General features: G+C 36.7%; 1 protein-coding gene across 4 annotated transcripts in view; it reads right to left on the bottom strand.

Annotated features, from left to right (window-relative positions):
- The window catches only part of PRDM5 (PR/SET domain 5), an 84,197-nt gene that overhangs the window by 53,242 nt on the left and 14,523 nt on the right, over window positions 1-16,432 (bottom strand). For 2 of the 4 annotated variants that reach the window (XM_074154676.1, XM_074154677.1), the window contains exons 3-8: window positions 15,336-15,458; window positions 5,793-5,976; window positions 4,926-5,100; window positions 3,627-3,719; window positions 3,226-3,347; window positions 801-880 (exon numbers count right to left, since the gene is read on the bottom strand). In XM_074154676.1, coding sequence (XP_074010777.1) covers window positions 801-880; window positions 3,226-3,347; window positions 3,627-3,719; window positions 4,926-5,100; window positions 5,793-5,976; window positions 15,336-15,458 — 777 coding nt within the window. The remainder of the gene's footprint in view (window positions 1-800; window positions 881-3,225; window positions 3,348-3,626; window positions 3,720-4,925; window positions 5,101-5,792; window positions 5,977-15,335; window positions 15,459-16,432) is intronic. The other 2 variants (XM_074154678.1, XM_074154680.1) reach the window with 1 other exon arrangement.

Here is a 16,432-nt window from a genome sequence, read left to right as displayed (position 1 = left end):
CTTTCCAACAACATATTTCAATTGATATCATCTATATCCTCAATGGATTCAGGTTATAACCAGGCATTATTAAAGACTTACAGTTAATCTGATAAACAGTACAATGTAGCTTTTTGTAAAAACAGAATCTCCTGGGTTTTAGGGATTTATCAAATTAATCTTGCTCGGACTTCCTTTGGGTATAATGGATTCAGAATCTCATATTCATAGTCCATCTGTACTTCTATATGAACCCCCTTATTTCCAGTAGATGCTTTTCAAACTGTTAACCCCTCCTGTTCTGGTTATAAAAAATTATATGCATAAAAAAAAGACATTATAAGTTTGGTTTTGAGGAAGAAATTTTCTTACCACTGCATAACTAGATTACAAATAACACCCTTACTACTAAGTCACAAAGTAATAAGAAAGATTGAATATATTTTGTACAAAAACTGAAGGTTCATGAAACCATTTTATGGTCTGTATATATCATATCATTCCATAATATACTTTTACATTTAGCTTAGTGTTTAAGAATGCTGAAAAACAGCAGGCAACTTTGACTTAATGTTGGAATGCATAAATGATATAAATGCAAACATTTTTGTATTTGATAAAGATGCATTAAAACATTAGGAAGATTTTTAGTTTAACCAATTGTGATTGCGAAAATAAAAACCCACAATAAAATACCATGGAACCATGAAAGAGATTACTCAAAGGTCTGCATTACAGCAGCTTTCAAGTGACCTAAACACCACAGTCTCACATCTTAGTGAAGTCAAAGCCTGCTGTGGGTTAGCCTTCATCTTACTGACCTTTCGATGCTCTTGGAGATTTGCTGCTGAGGAACATTTCTTATTGCACACTGAACACATCAGCTTCTTCCTAGAATTTCCTGAAACAGAAACAAAATACCACTAACATCTTAAAAAGGAAGTGCTAAGAAAGAACCTAAATATTTCCACCGAGTTTGTGACTTTCACAGGTCATTTGACTGACATAAGATTTTTACATTTGTATCCCATCTTCAAAGTGTTCCATATCAGGAGTTCTCTGTGGGTGTCCAACAAACCAGTTACTGATGGAATGTAAATCAAGAAAACTAAAACAATAAAGAAAAAAACCTCTGTGATGTTATCACACATCACCAATCCAATATGAAGAGCACAACTCACAACTAAGAACAACTCACTTTATAACTGAACAATTGATTTCTTCCAGAAGTCAATACAATTAATATCTTCAAAAACCTTTATTCTAGAGCTTTAACAGAAACATTCCTGAACAGAGTTAGTGCAGCAACAATGAAAAAGATCGCAAACTGAAGTCAAAACCACCATTTCCCATTTTTCTTTATTAAGAAAGCATTAAGCATACTACTATATAAAATAATATAGTCTTAGTAGTCTTTAACTGAAAAAGACAGGAAATTTGTATTAGCACCAGACCATGAACTGAAATCTCATCTAAAATGTAAATTACAAAACAAGATACAGGTTAGCTACCAGATGTATTTTCCTTCCCTTTCACAGTTGCTTTAAAAAGTGACAAGAGCATTTAATCGGGTTTCTCTCTTATTTTATTACAAGGCAAAACCACCACAAACCTTATTCTTTGTTTATAATTACATGGCATGCAAGGTATTTCCTCATGTAAAAAATGTTCATATTACATTGAATACTAAAAAGAATGGAGACAGAACGAAAGAGAAGGTGAGTATGCCTAGTCAAGCACAGAGGAAGTCTGGATCATAAACTAACTCATTAGATGGCTTCCTCCTCAATTGTTCAGACTGTCAGCACCCTAGATTTTTCCTGCTTTTGCTGTCTTAAAGAATTTATATTATGTTGATACTTCTTACTACAATGCACCCTGTCAATAGGTTCAATACTTAAATTTGTAGTATAAAAAAAGGACTTAGTCACACATATGCATTTGCTGTTATAGAACTTATGATAAGTATTTATATATACACTGATCTACACATTAATACAGGAATACACTTAGTATTTCAACTTACAAGAAAATTAATGAGACCTTTTCAGAGGAGAGAAAAGTGACAGTGAATGTCTGTTCATTGCTTTGCATAACAGGCAATAAATGTAACAATCCTTTCTACTTTCCTTTGCCTTCAGGTAACACAAGGCAGGAGTGAATTCTAGAGGTGTTCCTCAACAGTAGTAGGTTATTTTCCTTCCTTCACTGACACTGGTTGTGATTTCTACTACTCCCAAGTGGTAAAATAAAAGCTCTGCTCATTGTGCAGGCAGAGAAAAAAATATCCTCCAGGCATCTGCTCTCAGTCATGTCTGGAGTGATCATTCAAGAGATTTGTGGAATTTGTATACCACTACATAACTGACCAAAGCTAAGCCTAAAAATAACAATGCTCATGTATGAAAAAAATTCTCACAGATACGGAAAAAAAGGAGATAATCTTTTATAAGAATGGTTGTGGAAGGGTTTCTGTACACTGTAAGAGTTCGGCAGAAGGAAGAGATTTCATGTAACGAAAACCTTACAAAGCATCTCAGTGCTGTCACCATCAACTAAAGACTGTTTTCTTTGCACTCTGGTATTCTGCTGTCCCCACACATACTGATCTTCCATTGAGAGGGGACATGCAGAGAGAGCAGAATGCCAGAACTGAGATCTGCATTGTGGACTTGAGAGCAGCATTTTGCCCCTTCATGAAAACAGAGTGAAGTTTGATTGAAAACTATTGATTCACAGTGCACAGATATAAAAATGCTAGGGCCTAATGGGACTAGTGGATTGTCTGCTCTGGCTTCCTGCACAACAGAGGCTATAGAATTTTACGCAATACTCTCATCAAGCCTAATCGTTTGTAAAGCATGTCTTCCAGAAAGACATCCCATTGTGCCCTGAAAATACCAAAAGATCAAGAACTCGCCACTTCCTGTAGCAGTTTGTGCCAGTGGTTGACTTTCCTCACTACTGAAATGTTTTGCTTTATCTATTATTTGCCTAGTTTAAAACTTCCCCAAATTCCTATTACATTTTCTGCAGTAGACTGATGATTTGTCTGGTAAACAGTAATTTCTCCCTGGGGAAGGAGGAATAGTTACTCTTGCAATTAGTTACTTCTTAATTTTCTTTTTGGTACAAATGAATCCATTAAAAAAGAAATCAGAGACAGTGTTTACTCCAGTTTGCAAATTTGAGGCTAGGAACATGTTAGAGGGCTTTTATCTGAAGAAACATTAAACTCTTTCTTACCACTGTGAACATTTTCTTTATGTTTTTTCAGGGCATCCTTACTCTTGAACCTCTTCCCGCAGCTATCTGCCTTGCATATGAATCTGGCATCCCCTCTGCACGCCTCCTTGTGCTGTTCATAACTATATGGGATAACCAGTAAAAAAACAGAAGCAAAACAAAAAAAGCATCATATAAAATAGTATCTACAGAAACCAGACACATAGCAAGTACTCTGAGCTTAATGCATGCTGCACTGCAGAGTTCCAAGGCCACCTCATGCATTACTTACAGCAAATAGGAATGAAAGCATTTGATGTCTTTCACTGTTAGGATTCACATAAACTAACAAGCTTGAAAGCTAACATGCAAAGGGAGGCCAGCAACGATATGACAGCAGTCCAGTAACTCAGACACAAAACCTCGATTCTGAGCTGAAGGAAGTATTGCAAACAGAACACTGAAAACTTCTTGAAGAGTCTCCTGGGATGATATTCTCTGAGCACTGAAGTACACTAAAGAAAAATAAAAAAAATAAATTAAAAAAAAAATAAGGAGAATATTCTACAATTTACACAGGCTTGCAATAGCTAAAAACATATATACATCTCTACAAATCTTTAAGTAGGCAAATAATCTATTTCATATGTGAAGTCTCCTGGAATTTAGCAGGATTAATCAAATGCATGAACAGCAAGAGTCAGGATCACGCTGCTCCGTCCTCACACAGATTAATCGTACTTGTCATCTTTAAGTAAAAATTTACTTAACTAGCTATACAGCACAAATCCAACTTCCACTACAGACTAGAAGGAAGAAGTCTAAGTTCAAGAGAAAATACTTAATTGTCTCCACCAAATATTTCTCTGCTATCTAATTTTATTTATTTCCGTGAAAGAACAGAGGTCATATAGAGCTGCCAGTTCTAGGAACGTTGACATTATTCATATGTAAGAGAGATCAATTTATTAGAAAAGCAGCCTTAAGTGCATTCTTTGCTATATGAGTCAGTTTCTTTCCAACACAAGAGTTAGATTAAATGTACTATCTATAATCACTTAAGCATCTAATGTACTAATCTGTAATTAAACATATAATAAAAATATATCTATTCAATTGAAAGCAAAAAGATATATAAACAACAAAAGACAAAAACAGTTATGTTCTTGTACAACAGTTTAATTGTAAGGTATATGACTTTAGTGACAAAATTGCATATCTACATATCAAGGACAGTAAAGATGTGCTCTTAACTCTCACATCTTTTGTGTTTCTATTTGAGTTTTTTCCATCACCCAAATATGTAATTAAGCAAACATGAAGCATGGTTTTTCCTTTTTTTGGTCCTCCTAGATCACCATTTACTTTCTTCTAAATCTTACTTCATTTCTATAACAACATCCATAGCTTAAAAATTACATCTCCTAAACTACTAAATAGTCCACTGATGGAGCCCAATGGTTTTCCACCAAATAGCAGCTCTGATCTGGTCTACAGTGTATGATTTTAAAAATAAAAAATTAGCAACATTTTTGCAATTCATATCGAAGTCTCCAACAAATACAAGAAATTAACATATTTAAAGACTAATGTAAAGGGCAAGGGTACAAACACATAAGCATAAAAATTAAAGCTTAAATTGTGATTAAGCCAAGAGAAATAAATGATTGAATGAAATTGATTTAAATGATCCCTGAAAAAACACTCCTGTTTCTACTCACTGTCTTTGTAGAGCTTGTTTAACAGGGAATTTCTTTCCACAGTTTCGGCACTTAAATTCCTTCTCCTCACTGGGTTTTTGGTGCAAAGTCTGAAGATGTTCAGCTAGAATCTCTTGGCTGGCAAAACTGGATTCACAGTTTGGGCATGCATGGTCCTCTTTACAGGTGAGGGAATCTGCATGATTGGAGGCAAAAAACAGTAAAGTAATAGTTTTCAGGGAATATTTTTGTTACATCAGGAGAGACTCTCTGCCAGAAACAGATTATGCAAAGTGTCATCACAAAATTCACAAAAGACATTTTCTCTGAACGAGTTATAGACAGCCTATGTTGAGTGAATTACTATCAGAATTATTGAAAATGGATGCAAAGTATTAAATTGGGTGTGACTTAGGCTGTTAGCCAAAATCAGTCATCCAGGTTATCTCTACTTTGACAAAAATGCTGAGAATTCACCAGACAGCTCAAGTCACCTACCTTTTCTTAGACATCTTACCTTAGGAACAGTTTTATGAAAAAGTTTCTTTCCCATCTAAGTAAGAGGGAAACTACCCCTCTTAAAGCAAAAATTTAGCTTTCATAAGACTATGTGTCAGGTGAAATGAACTGCATCTTTAGTTCAAAACCTAATGGTAACTTCTCATGAAATCTAGGCTCATCATTCACTCAGTAATTCAACAGGACTGGCTGCTTCTTATTAGGCAAAGAAAAGAACCTCAACTCAAACCAAAATAGAGATAAAACGATATATGAACTCAGACTAAACCTGGGGAGCCTTCCAGTTTCCTATACAGTTAACATTCTCTTTCTTCTTTGTTACTACTTTTCATCTCTCTAATTATCCTTTTTTTCTTTTTTACATATTACCTGCAATTTTTTCACCAGCTGGTTGCGCTTCCTTATTGTTGCCACTGTCTTCATCTTCCTGGATAACAGTTACTTCTTCTTCTTCCTCCTCCTCTTCTTCCATGTCACTGTCCAAGTACCCAATCAGAAGTTCAGTGTCTGTTTCAATATCTTCCACAGCCAGATAAAAAATATTTTCCCCTTCCTGTTGCAAACAGTAAGTAGAAGCAATGAATAATTACATCAGAAAAATACCCTGAACTAAAATTAGCCCTCAACTATGGACGGGCTGGCTCCACTCCGCAGGGAGCAGAATGCTAAAACAGCCTTTCTGAGAATTCCTTCCCAGTGTGGCTGCATGGATCAAGTGCCCTTATATTCTGATATTCTGGAAATATTCCCCTACATCACTTGTGAGGCTTTTCCAATGTGCACTGTAGCCTAGACCAAGGTGGAGCCTCCTGCCGCACTCTGCCTGACAAGAACTTCAGAGTTTGAAAATGAAACATTTGAGTATTAGAAAAATAACAAAATTTAAATTATCAATACAGCTTGAGCTCTGTCCCCTGTTGGCTGTGTGAATTATAAGACAGCTTTCAGGAGCATGTTTACATAGTGTTATTTTTTCCTCTCTCTCTCCTTAAGATCCCAGCTTTCTTCATGAAAAGTCTTTCAACCTTGGTCGATTATCTTCACCATCAAGTTAGCAAGCACATCTGTAAAGCGCACTTTAAACTACTAGATCAAAACCCTATACTGGTTTAAATCAGTGTAGATACACAGATCCACAGATTGCCAAAGATCCATCCCCAGATTCCACATGAGAGGACAAACTGTATAATAATAAGCTTCGAAACCTTCTCCACAATGAATAAAAAAACTTCCAAATAGATACATAAGCTAACAACTTTGGTCTTTGACAATATTTAATTAAAGTTAGTAAGGCTGGCAAGGGAGTGCGGAGGAGGTCTCCTAAACTGATACACAGAGCTGCTTTTTTTTGTTGTTGTTGTTGTTGTGGTGGTTTTCTTCCCATAATTGAACCAACTGTTTTAGGTACCATCCAAAGCACCAAAGGAAACTCTTTTTACGCAATGAAGACTTTCAAGTTCTATCGTAAATCTTAAAGCTTATCTGATTAACATCCAGAAAAGTTAACTGAAGATTCTTTACACTACATCTAGTCATATATTTTGTAACAAGCTTCATGGCACGAGAACAAGATAATGATTTTTAATTTCTGTAAACACTAAGATTAATTCAAACTGTCAACAGGGATGTAGTATTCCTTGAGCTTTAGAAGGTGTGTTATATATTACACAAGACATTGTCACACAAGAGCAAAACCTATTTAATTCAACAGACTTGATAGAGCTACTGCTTTCAAGGACACACTTTCTGTCCTTATCTCAACAGCAACATTTGAAAACAAAACAAATTGTGGGGTTTTTTTTTTCCCAAGATATATTCTGCAGTCCAGATACCTATCAGCATGCCACCCTAACTTTTGCATACATCTAGGAGTTGCTGTTTTTCATGCCTCTGTCAAGGTGCAGAGACCTTTAATTTACTACAGTCTAAACTCAAATCGCATACTGAAACTCTTGACATGAGGAAAGTAAAAGGTCTTTCTACACTCAGTCTCCACTTGGACAGGATAAAACCACTGGGGTAAAACTCCAATACATCATTGTTTAGGACAATGTTATTTTAAAAGCAAGACAACCTTATAAATGGAAGCACGTACCCATTACTGGCTTGCCAAAAAAATAAAATAATGTAAAGAAAAAAGAAAAAGCCATGTTTCCCAGACCAAAATAAAGTCCTGAACTTACTCACTGAAGAGTCTAATAGCACACTTTTCACTTAGATCATATGAGACACACCTTATACCACACAGTAAGTCTGGGAGAACAGAAACCAGAACTAATTATTCAGGTTAACCTAGACCAAGTACATGAATGCCAACAACCAAGCTCTTATCAATACTGCTGCATGCTCACTGTGTCTGCACTTCCCTCATGTGCATCTGGGGCTTATTTTATAGCTATTTGTGCCTAAAAAAATCCCGGTTCTTTTCTGTTGGTGTACTTTTGGTTAGTAAAAAGATTAATGAACAAATACTACAGACACACAATGCTTGAGTGATTTGGTTGCATTTGCATTGAAACAAAATTAACTTTGGTGCCAACCCAAACTAAAACACAGCTCAAACTCATTCTTCCTCACACACTAATTCGTTTGGCTTTTCCAGCTAAACAAATGCTAATAGTCAGGTATTCAGAGAGCTAATTAATCCAGATATACCCACAGTGTAGCAGTTCCTCAGGCAGCATTTTCAGTGAAAGCAATGGAAGTTCTCCAGAACCACAAAGGAATAAGAGTCCCTCCCTCCACCAGCAATACCTGCCTGAGGCACATTTGACTACATGAATGCAGACATAGACACAGTGAATGTAGTAAGAAATCTTTCTAATAATTTTAATAATCCTGCCATACGCTAAGAACACATGCAGTTGTTTTTTGTTAACAATGTTCCTCTGCAGCAGGCCACAACTGGAGAAAACTGCAAGTGCTGCTCATGGTGGCATCACAACCTCCCTTCATGCTACTCCTGGTTTATTATTCCACTTTGCTTCTCTCACCTCCTGCCTTGACTTTCATCTTTTAAGTTATAGGCCACACTGACCTGAGCAATACAGTTTTCTTGTTCCAACAGCTCTTGCTGTCCTATTTTTCCTCCACTACAGGCACCTCTCTTACTCAGATTCTCAGCTTTTCCATACAGTTACACACCTTCACATGTACTTTGTAGAAGGGAGGCTGAGAAGGAATGTGGGCCAAGAAGCATTAACAGCCCATCACACTTTCATCCGACAGTGTAAGACAGATACATCTGTCTTACAGCCATCACTCCTGAAAGCTGAAAACACAGGAGGAGCAGGAAGCAGATAATCTTGTGTTACCTGAGGGAGCATAGAGCTTTTCCATCCTCCAGAATTTGACCAGCTGGTTCCAACCCAGCAATCCTAATCCTTATCAAATTTCCCCCTGTGCCCATGACCACTCCTCTTAAAGTGCTACCCCAGCTTCCCTCTATATCCAATTTCCTGGCAGCAAGACAGATCTTCAGCCTACCTGTTCTGCCAGTTCTCCTTTGCTAACTCACCGAACAAGCACACTCCCTTTCCTGATCTTTGTCTGCAGCTCCAGGGTGTCATGTTTGCGAGAGTAAAATCAATCTTGGCAAGGTCTGCGAGGGCAGAACCCCCAATCCAGGAAACCTGTAGGTGATTTCTTGGGGGCTGTATCAGCAGACAAAGCCACAAGCTCAGGCACAAGACAGGTCAAAAAGGGTATAGAAAAAAAGACATGATTAGAATAACAATGCCTTCCCGAGAGGGAGAGCAGATCCCTAGGGAAGAGTGGGCGAAGCAAGACAACCTTCCGGAAGTGCTACTGGGGACAAGGAGACCCTTGTTCCTCTCAAGAAAGTAAGGCAAAATGGATGACAAAGAGACTGGGTGAAAGCTTTTCTTGTTTTCACACTAGTTCATACATTGGAAACTGCTTGACTGTTTAAGGCATATATCCCTGTGCCACTCAGTCTAGCCCTGGGTGTGCAGCATGTTTGTGGCTCTCATCAGGCAGGAAGCAGATGGATCCCAGAAAGACTTCTCTTCAAAAAAACAAAACAAACAAAAAAAAACCAAAACCCACCTTCAACGCACACGTAATGGAGATGTTCAGCCCAGGAACTCAGACTATATCTAATCCAAAGTATAGCAGTTGAACCGCACACAAAGGAGGCACAGAAGCCTCAGCTCTATCTACTGCTCTATTCCTATTGTGCTGTATTGCATGGTACAGTAAACCACCTCTGAGATGTGAATGCGAGATTGTTTAAACAGAGTAGCACGAGGTTAAACTAGTATTGCAATTCCTACATTTCCCCTGTGTTTTTACACCATACTGCAGTTTTTAGTGATAGCTCCCAGTGAAGGTTCAAATATTTTTCCAGCTGAATATTCTGTATTATCATAGACTTTTTTCTTCTTTATTCTTTGGTTGCAGTTATTATCCTGCATTAAATTAGAAGCCATTGCTTTTAGTTTCTCATCTGCAGAAGAATGTGTTTTATTGCAGTAATGATACTACATACCCAAATCTTGCAGTTAAACTCCTCAGGAATTTGAATGATGTGTACAATAGCAATCCAAATAAGAGCTGGACAATTTTTTTGTCTCCCCTGCCAAAGGTGTTCCTCCCACCCTTCACTGTATGTTTCAATTCAGTATACGTTTCCCAGTCTTCCAGCTTAAAAATAAAATATTCTTGTTTCTCAGTGGGGAGAACAAAAAACTAATTCCGGCAACATCACAATTCTGGTGACTCTATAGAGAAGCACTGAAACTTTTGATTATTCTTCTTACTGAAAGCTTTTGTTGTGAAAAGTAAACCACCTAGTGATAGCAAGACTTGGGAAGAGAGGCCCTTAGAAATCCATGGAAAGAGAACAATGGTAGATCTTTTTGAACCTTACTCTCACCACTCTATGCACCAGCTTAGTATTAAGCAAGCCTAAAATCAAAAATGAGTTACATTTACATTAAAAAAAAAGAAAAAGAAAAATTCTGTAACCTCAATGCTCACAAAGGTCTAAATGATTTTCACATTCACAGTTGCTTGGTATTACTGAGGTTCCTACTGCAAAAATCAAAAATGTAACAGGTATATAGTTTAAGGAATTTCATGGAGAAAAACACTTATTTCACTCTTCGGAAACTTCTCATTTTGAATTCTTCAGGTAACAGAATACCTGAACAGCACTAATATGTATTCAACAACAGATAAATGCATATGAGCCTGGAATTAAAAAATTCTTCTTTTTCCGACAAAAAATTCAAGAATCGAACAGATTTTTAGTTCTCCCCTCTGAGCATGCAGGAAGTCAACAACTATGTTCATGTTATTCTTACATTGCATAACAAATTAATCTTTCCTTTGTAGCACTCAAGCCACCAGTAAATTTCAAGTAGTCACTAAACTGTCCTGTAATATGTAAGTTTGTTAAGCAGCCTAACACAGTTTGTGCTTGCTTTCCTTGTGCCTCCTCCTCTCACTCTTGCCTTTTAGACAGTTCAGTTGTACTGTGCTTCTTACAGCGCTGTCTCTCACATGCTAATCTTCCTCTGAAGACATTTGCTGTTACTGCACGGGGGGCGGTTTCATCTCAATCAACCAGGACATCATTGAATTATGCCACACTAACAAACAGACATTTGTGAAATATGACTTTAAACCACGCTACCACCTCCCAGTAAATATGCTCCTTCACGTTCATTTTTGCTGTTCATTATTCTAACTCACAGTTTTCTAAGCTACAGCAGACTGTCTCAGTGTCTGCTTGCTAATGAAAAAACACTTTAATTTAAAGCTCTACTTCGCTGCATTTCTGTTTATAAAACAGTTCTGATGCTAACAACAGGATCTGTTTTGCATAGTAATCTCCAGCAGGGGGTCTTCAGTAAAATCACAGTTGACAAACAGATAAACTTCTCCATTCTGGATAAAGGAATATTGAAAATATAATACTCTACCAGTCTAAAAATTGAATAAACAAAAGTGTGTTATTTTTGATAGGAGCCATTTCCTTTTTATTATGATAATTACAATGCATTTTTGCTACATATCAGAAGTGATATTTATAAGTAAATAGCTAGGAATAACCCATGGCAAAAGAGATTACAATTCATATGGTTTCTGTTAATGCAGAAGTTGTAATTCTAAAGCCACTTTAAATATAGTAGAGGATTAACTCATTCAATTGCTATTTGAAATAAGGTAGAGAAGCCTCCAGTAATTCAGCTGTGCGAAAACCTCAGAAAAGCAATTGGTACACATGCAGGTACCCTCCAACCTTTCTGTCCTTCTCTAGCAGCCACACAGTGGTACTACTCACAGCACAGCTATTAAAAATACTTCCTGTGCCTTCCTATTCATTTGGTTTAAGATCAGGAAATTTTTTTGAGGTCATAATCTGTATTCTCTTTTTTAAAAATTATTTTAGGTACTTGTTCAGCAATGCAAATTCTTTTTTTTCATGTTAACTTGAGTAATGATAATGAAGCTAAAACAACTTTAGTAATGTAACTGATGACTTTTTCCTCTTTGTAAAACATCATTTCATCATCTTGGTGGCAAGCAGGCAACTCCCAGTTCAAATTAAAGGGTATCGTTAGTGGAAACATTCCACCAATGTTTTGCCCACTGATTTCATAAAACAAAGTGCTATTGCACCAAGTGGTATTAAATCTGCTTAACATTAAAGACAATGGTTGTGTAATTAAAATACTGAAGGATTTCTGGGCTGTGTTGTTAGGTTTTTTTCCCTAAAGGAAGAGCAGAGCTTTAGGACTTGCATCTCCATCTACTAAAGTGAGATTAAACCCTGCAAAGAAATACATGCATATTCAGTTTTCTTCAACACAAGTAGTACCTATTAATGTTATATGCAACTGAATACTTATAGATCTACAGAGCTTCAAGGTCACTCACACGGAACACACAAGTTGCTTTGGCAGTTGATTATTGATGGTACTAAAAGAAAACTATGAGATAATTCAGTAAATTTTTGTTTGTTTTCTTAAGTTTGCCTTCCCTATATTTTTCATTATTTTGTACATCCTGATCATGTTTATTCTATTTTTTCCTGTAACTTTTCCAAATGTTCTTCTGTAGAAGCTTTTATAAGACTAACATTCTTGCCACTCCTTTTTAAACCATCCTTTAACTTCGATACGATCCTTTAAAAAGAAGCATGCAAAAAGCACTAAGCATGCTCTAAGCAAGGTAAAACATTATACAATATAGCATAACAGTTTCTTTCCATTTCTTTATTTAAATAATCCTTTTCAGTATCAAGAAACCCACTATTACAAACTAGATATTCCATTAAAACTTCGATTCAGAAGTTTAGGTCATTTTGCTGAGTGTTTTATTTAAAATGTAATAATGAACATTAATAGTTCACACTGCTCCCTCTTGTGAGCCTTACTTCGCATTTGCTAGCATGGACTGTAATTTGCTATCACACTGCCTATGCACAGATGACATGCTAATCACTGACTAATGCCTAGGACTCCTCATGTATGAGGACCTTTCATATTTGGTACTATAAGCAGGACAACAAACCTTTTGACAGATCTTGGTGTAACTGAGAGACAAAGACAGAAGGAAAACATACGGAAATAATTGCACAGGCAGCGGTCATACTAAATTAACTGTTGACTTGTCACAGACATCAGGAAAACCATAATAAAGCAGTCATTCAGTGAATGCTGACAAGAGTTTCTGCTGTACGAATGAATAGTGAACGGTCTTTCTTATCTATTACTCAAAATTCAATTGTAGCCTGGATGTAAAGACCTAAAGAGGACTGAACCAAAGACGATAACCCAAAGTACAGGCCCAGAAGAAAAGGAGATGATGAAGCTGTCTACAGTGAACTAAAACAGGAACAGCAACAAGGTCCAAGGAAACAATATCAGCAGCAAAATTGCAGTCACGTTCAGCCAGCTTGTGATGGAATGCCACACAGATCACACACAGATCTTTGGAAAGCAGGAGGTGCAAACCAACTGAAGGCTGCCAGAGTGCCTGTTTAGGTTCCCCAATGCAGTACACTGCTCATAGTAGCATTCAACTACTGTGATAAAGGAAGAAAAGCCAGGCAGAAGAGGAGTGGTAAGAGATACAACAGTGGAAAGGATCACAGAAAATCTCACAACAGGGATAAGAAGGTTGATAACCAAGTCTGCAGGGAAACTGGCAGCAGCAATCTCACTGGGCACTGCTTGCTTAAGATCCAAATAAGCAAACAGTCCCTCTGGTGTGTAGAAGATTTAAGGAGTTGGACAGGTCATCAACACAGAAATTGAAATTACTACTGAGGAGTGCCACTGAGTATGAACAGAGGGGAAGGGGCAGGGGGCAGAATAGCAATAATGCATCTTTCACAGAACTACATGCTAGGGCTTTACAAGTATTCTTTTTCTACTTAGTGGTTTCAATTTTTTTTTTCCTGTTTTATTTAATCAGAAATGAACTTTGTTTTCTTGGCAAGGAAAAATAATTTTGTTTCGTTTGGCCTCAAAATCTTTTTAAATTCTTTTGTCAAGAATCTGCACACAAATCCTAGAAAAAAGTCTTATCACGATGAAAAAGCAGAATAATAATTTTAAGAAGTACTAATAAGTAATTCTCTTTTTCCTATTTTTTTTCAAATTTGGATTACATCTGCAAATAGCTTGGGTTAGCCTGAAACAACATTTTTGAAAGTATATATTTTGAAGAAAAAATTTAACACAACTATGTCATTCTTACTTACATGGAATTGGAGATTATTTTACTGTAAAAACTGAGCTATCAAAAAAAATATGCAGATAGTTCACTTCTTTCATAATCTCTAAAAGGACAATGGCCATAACTAGAAAAATATCGCTTTGTTGCATTCTTCAGGCACAGACTGCTTCCAAAAATGAGAGATTAAACAGACTAAGACTCTTCAGCTTGAGAAAAGAGCTGTCAAATAAGACAGAAAGGATATGATAGGGTTCTATAAAATCAAGGACAGCATAGTAAAATAAACATGAAGTGACTATTTACTGTCGTACAAGGACCAGGGAATCAAGTGAAACTAAGAAGTTTCTAGAAGAAAAACAGAAGCACGTTTCAACATAATGTGCAATTAAAACAGTGGAATTCATCACTGCAAAATGCTGCAAATGACAAATATAAAAATGTAAAAGTAAGCTGGATAACTTCAGATCCATGGCCAAGAATAGAAAAAGATCTTTTTTTATTAACTTATCCTCAAGCACTGCCTGATCATCCTATCAAATAATTAGATCCTTCAACTCTCTGTTTTCTACTGGAATATTTTAAGAACCATGCTTGCTTTCAAACATGTCACACTTAGATTAAATTTTAAACTATAAAGCAAATGCACAATTCTACCTTCCACACAATCTAAGCCCATATCTGAGTTTAGCATGAACTCAACTATGCCTCTGAATCATTAGTCCTGACTCAGCCAGGTTTATAGTTACCCAATTACCATTTTAATTCCCACAATGACAAAAAAACCAACTGCATTCAGGCAAAAGTTTAACTTGACTGAAAAAGGCTGTAGTGAGAAAATTAAACTGTTCTTACAGTAGTGAGTAAAATACATTAAAAAAATATATATATAATCCCTAGAGTAAAATGTTCACTTTAAGCCAGGAGAAATAGTTTATGTAAGTGATCCAGTGTAATTCCATCACAGTGGATTCAGAGAATATCAGATTCTAAGGACCTCTTTGGTCTTTCACCCTATTAATCTTAATTATGATACATATTTAAGCACAAAAGTTTACTTCTAAAAAGAAAGGTAGGAAAAGGAAAGCAGTTTGCTACTTTTCTCATGCCTTGCAATTTTACTACAAGAGATAAAGACCAAAGCGGAGATCAATTTAGTAAATTAATAACAGGAAGCAAATGGTAGGAATCTACCAAATATACCTGGATGGCTGCCAGATTCTTCTGTTCCTGTGATGGAGCCTCATGGACAAAACGCAGCCAATTAGAATGGCGTGGATTGCTTGCATCCAGGATATAAAGGACTTCACCTTTACTACCACGAACCTGAATCATTAAAAAAAAAAAAAAAACAAACCAAAATCCAGCAAAATTAAAATTGTTTACCAAACACACACAAACATGTAAAACACTAATGCATGCTTGTGCTCAGCAAGTGAACCTTGCATTCAACAGGTACTCACAGCTGTGGTGCACATTCATCCTTTTCTGTAAGTATATTTATTCACCTAAGAATACTCGAATTTGACAACTGGCATTAGCTTACTTTATTGAGCTCCCCCTCTCTTTTCTCAGCTTTTCCTTTAGTAAACAAGTATTACGACTGATTCCTGGGTCTCCTTGATCTGACAGTATGATCACTAGCACTCAGGTTCTTTCCTCTTTTTGTTCCTTCAAGTCCTTTTTCTTTATGATCTTGCCAGAAACCAATACAACCTGAGAGGTCCTTACCCATTCCAACCCTATCAAGCCTTTTCCAGTTTTCCTTTTTGAGTTCTCCTCCTTCCTGTGTTCTGATGCATTTTACTCCCACAGTCTACCTAATTCTTCTCATACCTTCCTGTCTTTTGACGTGCAGTCTCTCTCTCATCACTTTCTCCAAATTAAGGTTGTAAGCTCTCCTGCCTCCAATTCCTTTTCCTTTCCTCACAACTCGCTGTTATTGTCCTATCTCCCTTCTCCAAAAGACTGTCCAAGAGTGGACCACTTTCTTCTGTAACCTATACATGTCCTCTAACTCACACTATTATGCAGCGTTTCTCTTCTGCTAACAATACAAACAAGGTCAACAGTAACTTTCGTCTGGACAAAAGGGATAGGACATTCTGCAATCTTGTGCTATTCCAACCACCATTTGGTTCCAAGATCAGAGTTCAGGCACTTGTTCATGAGTTTCTGTATTCCTGCAATCACCCATGTCCATTCAGTGATCTTTGACTTGACAGCTCTTCACCCTTCACTTTCTTTTTCATATTTGATACTCTTCTAGAATAATTTGTCCTTTGCTTATTATGTTCTAG

The sequence above is a fragment of the Numenius arquata genome, chromosome 10, assembly GCF_964106895.1.
Source record: "Numenius arquata chromosome 10, bNumArq3.hap1.1, whole genome shotgun sequence".
NCBI classification, from domain to species: Eukaryota; Metazoa; Chordata; class Aves; order Charadriiformes; family Scolopacidae; genus Numenius; species Numenius arquata.
The sequence above is the reverse complement of the archived record's forward strand: the minus strand, read 5'-3'. Positions and strand labels throughout refer to the sequence as shown.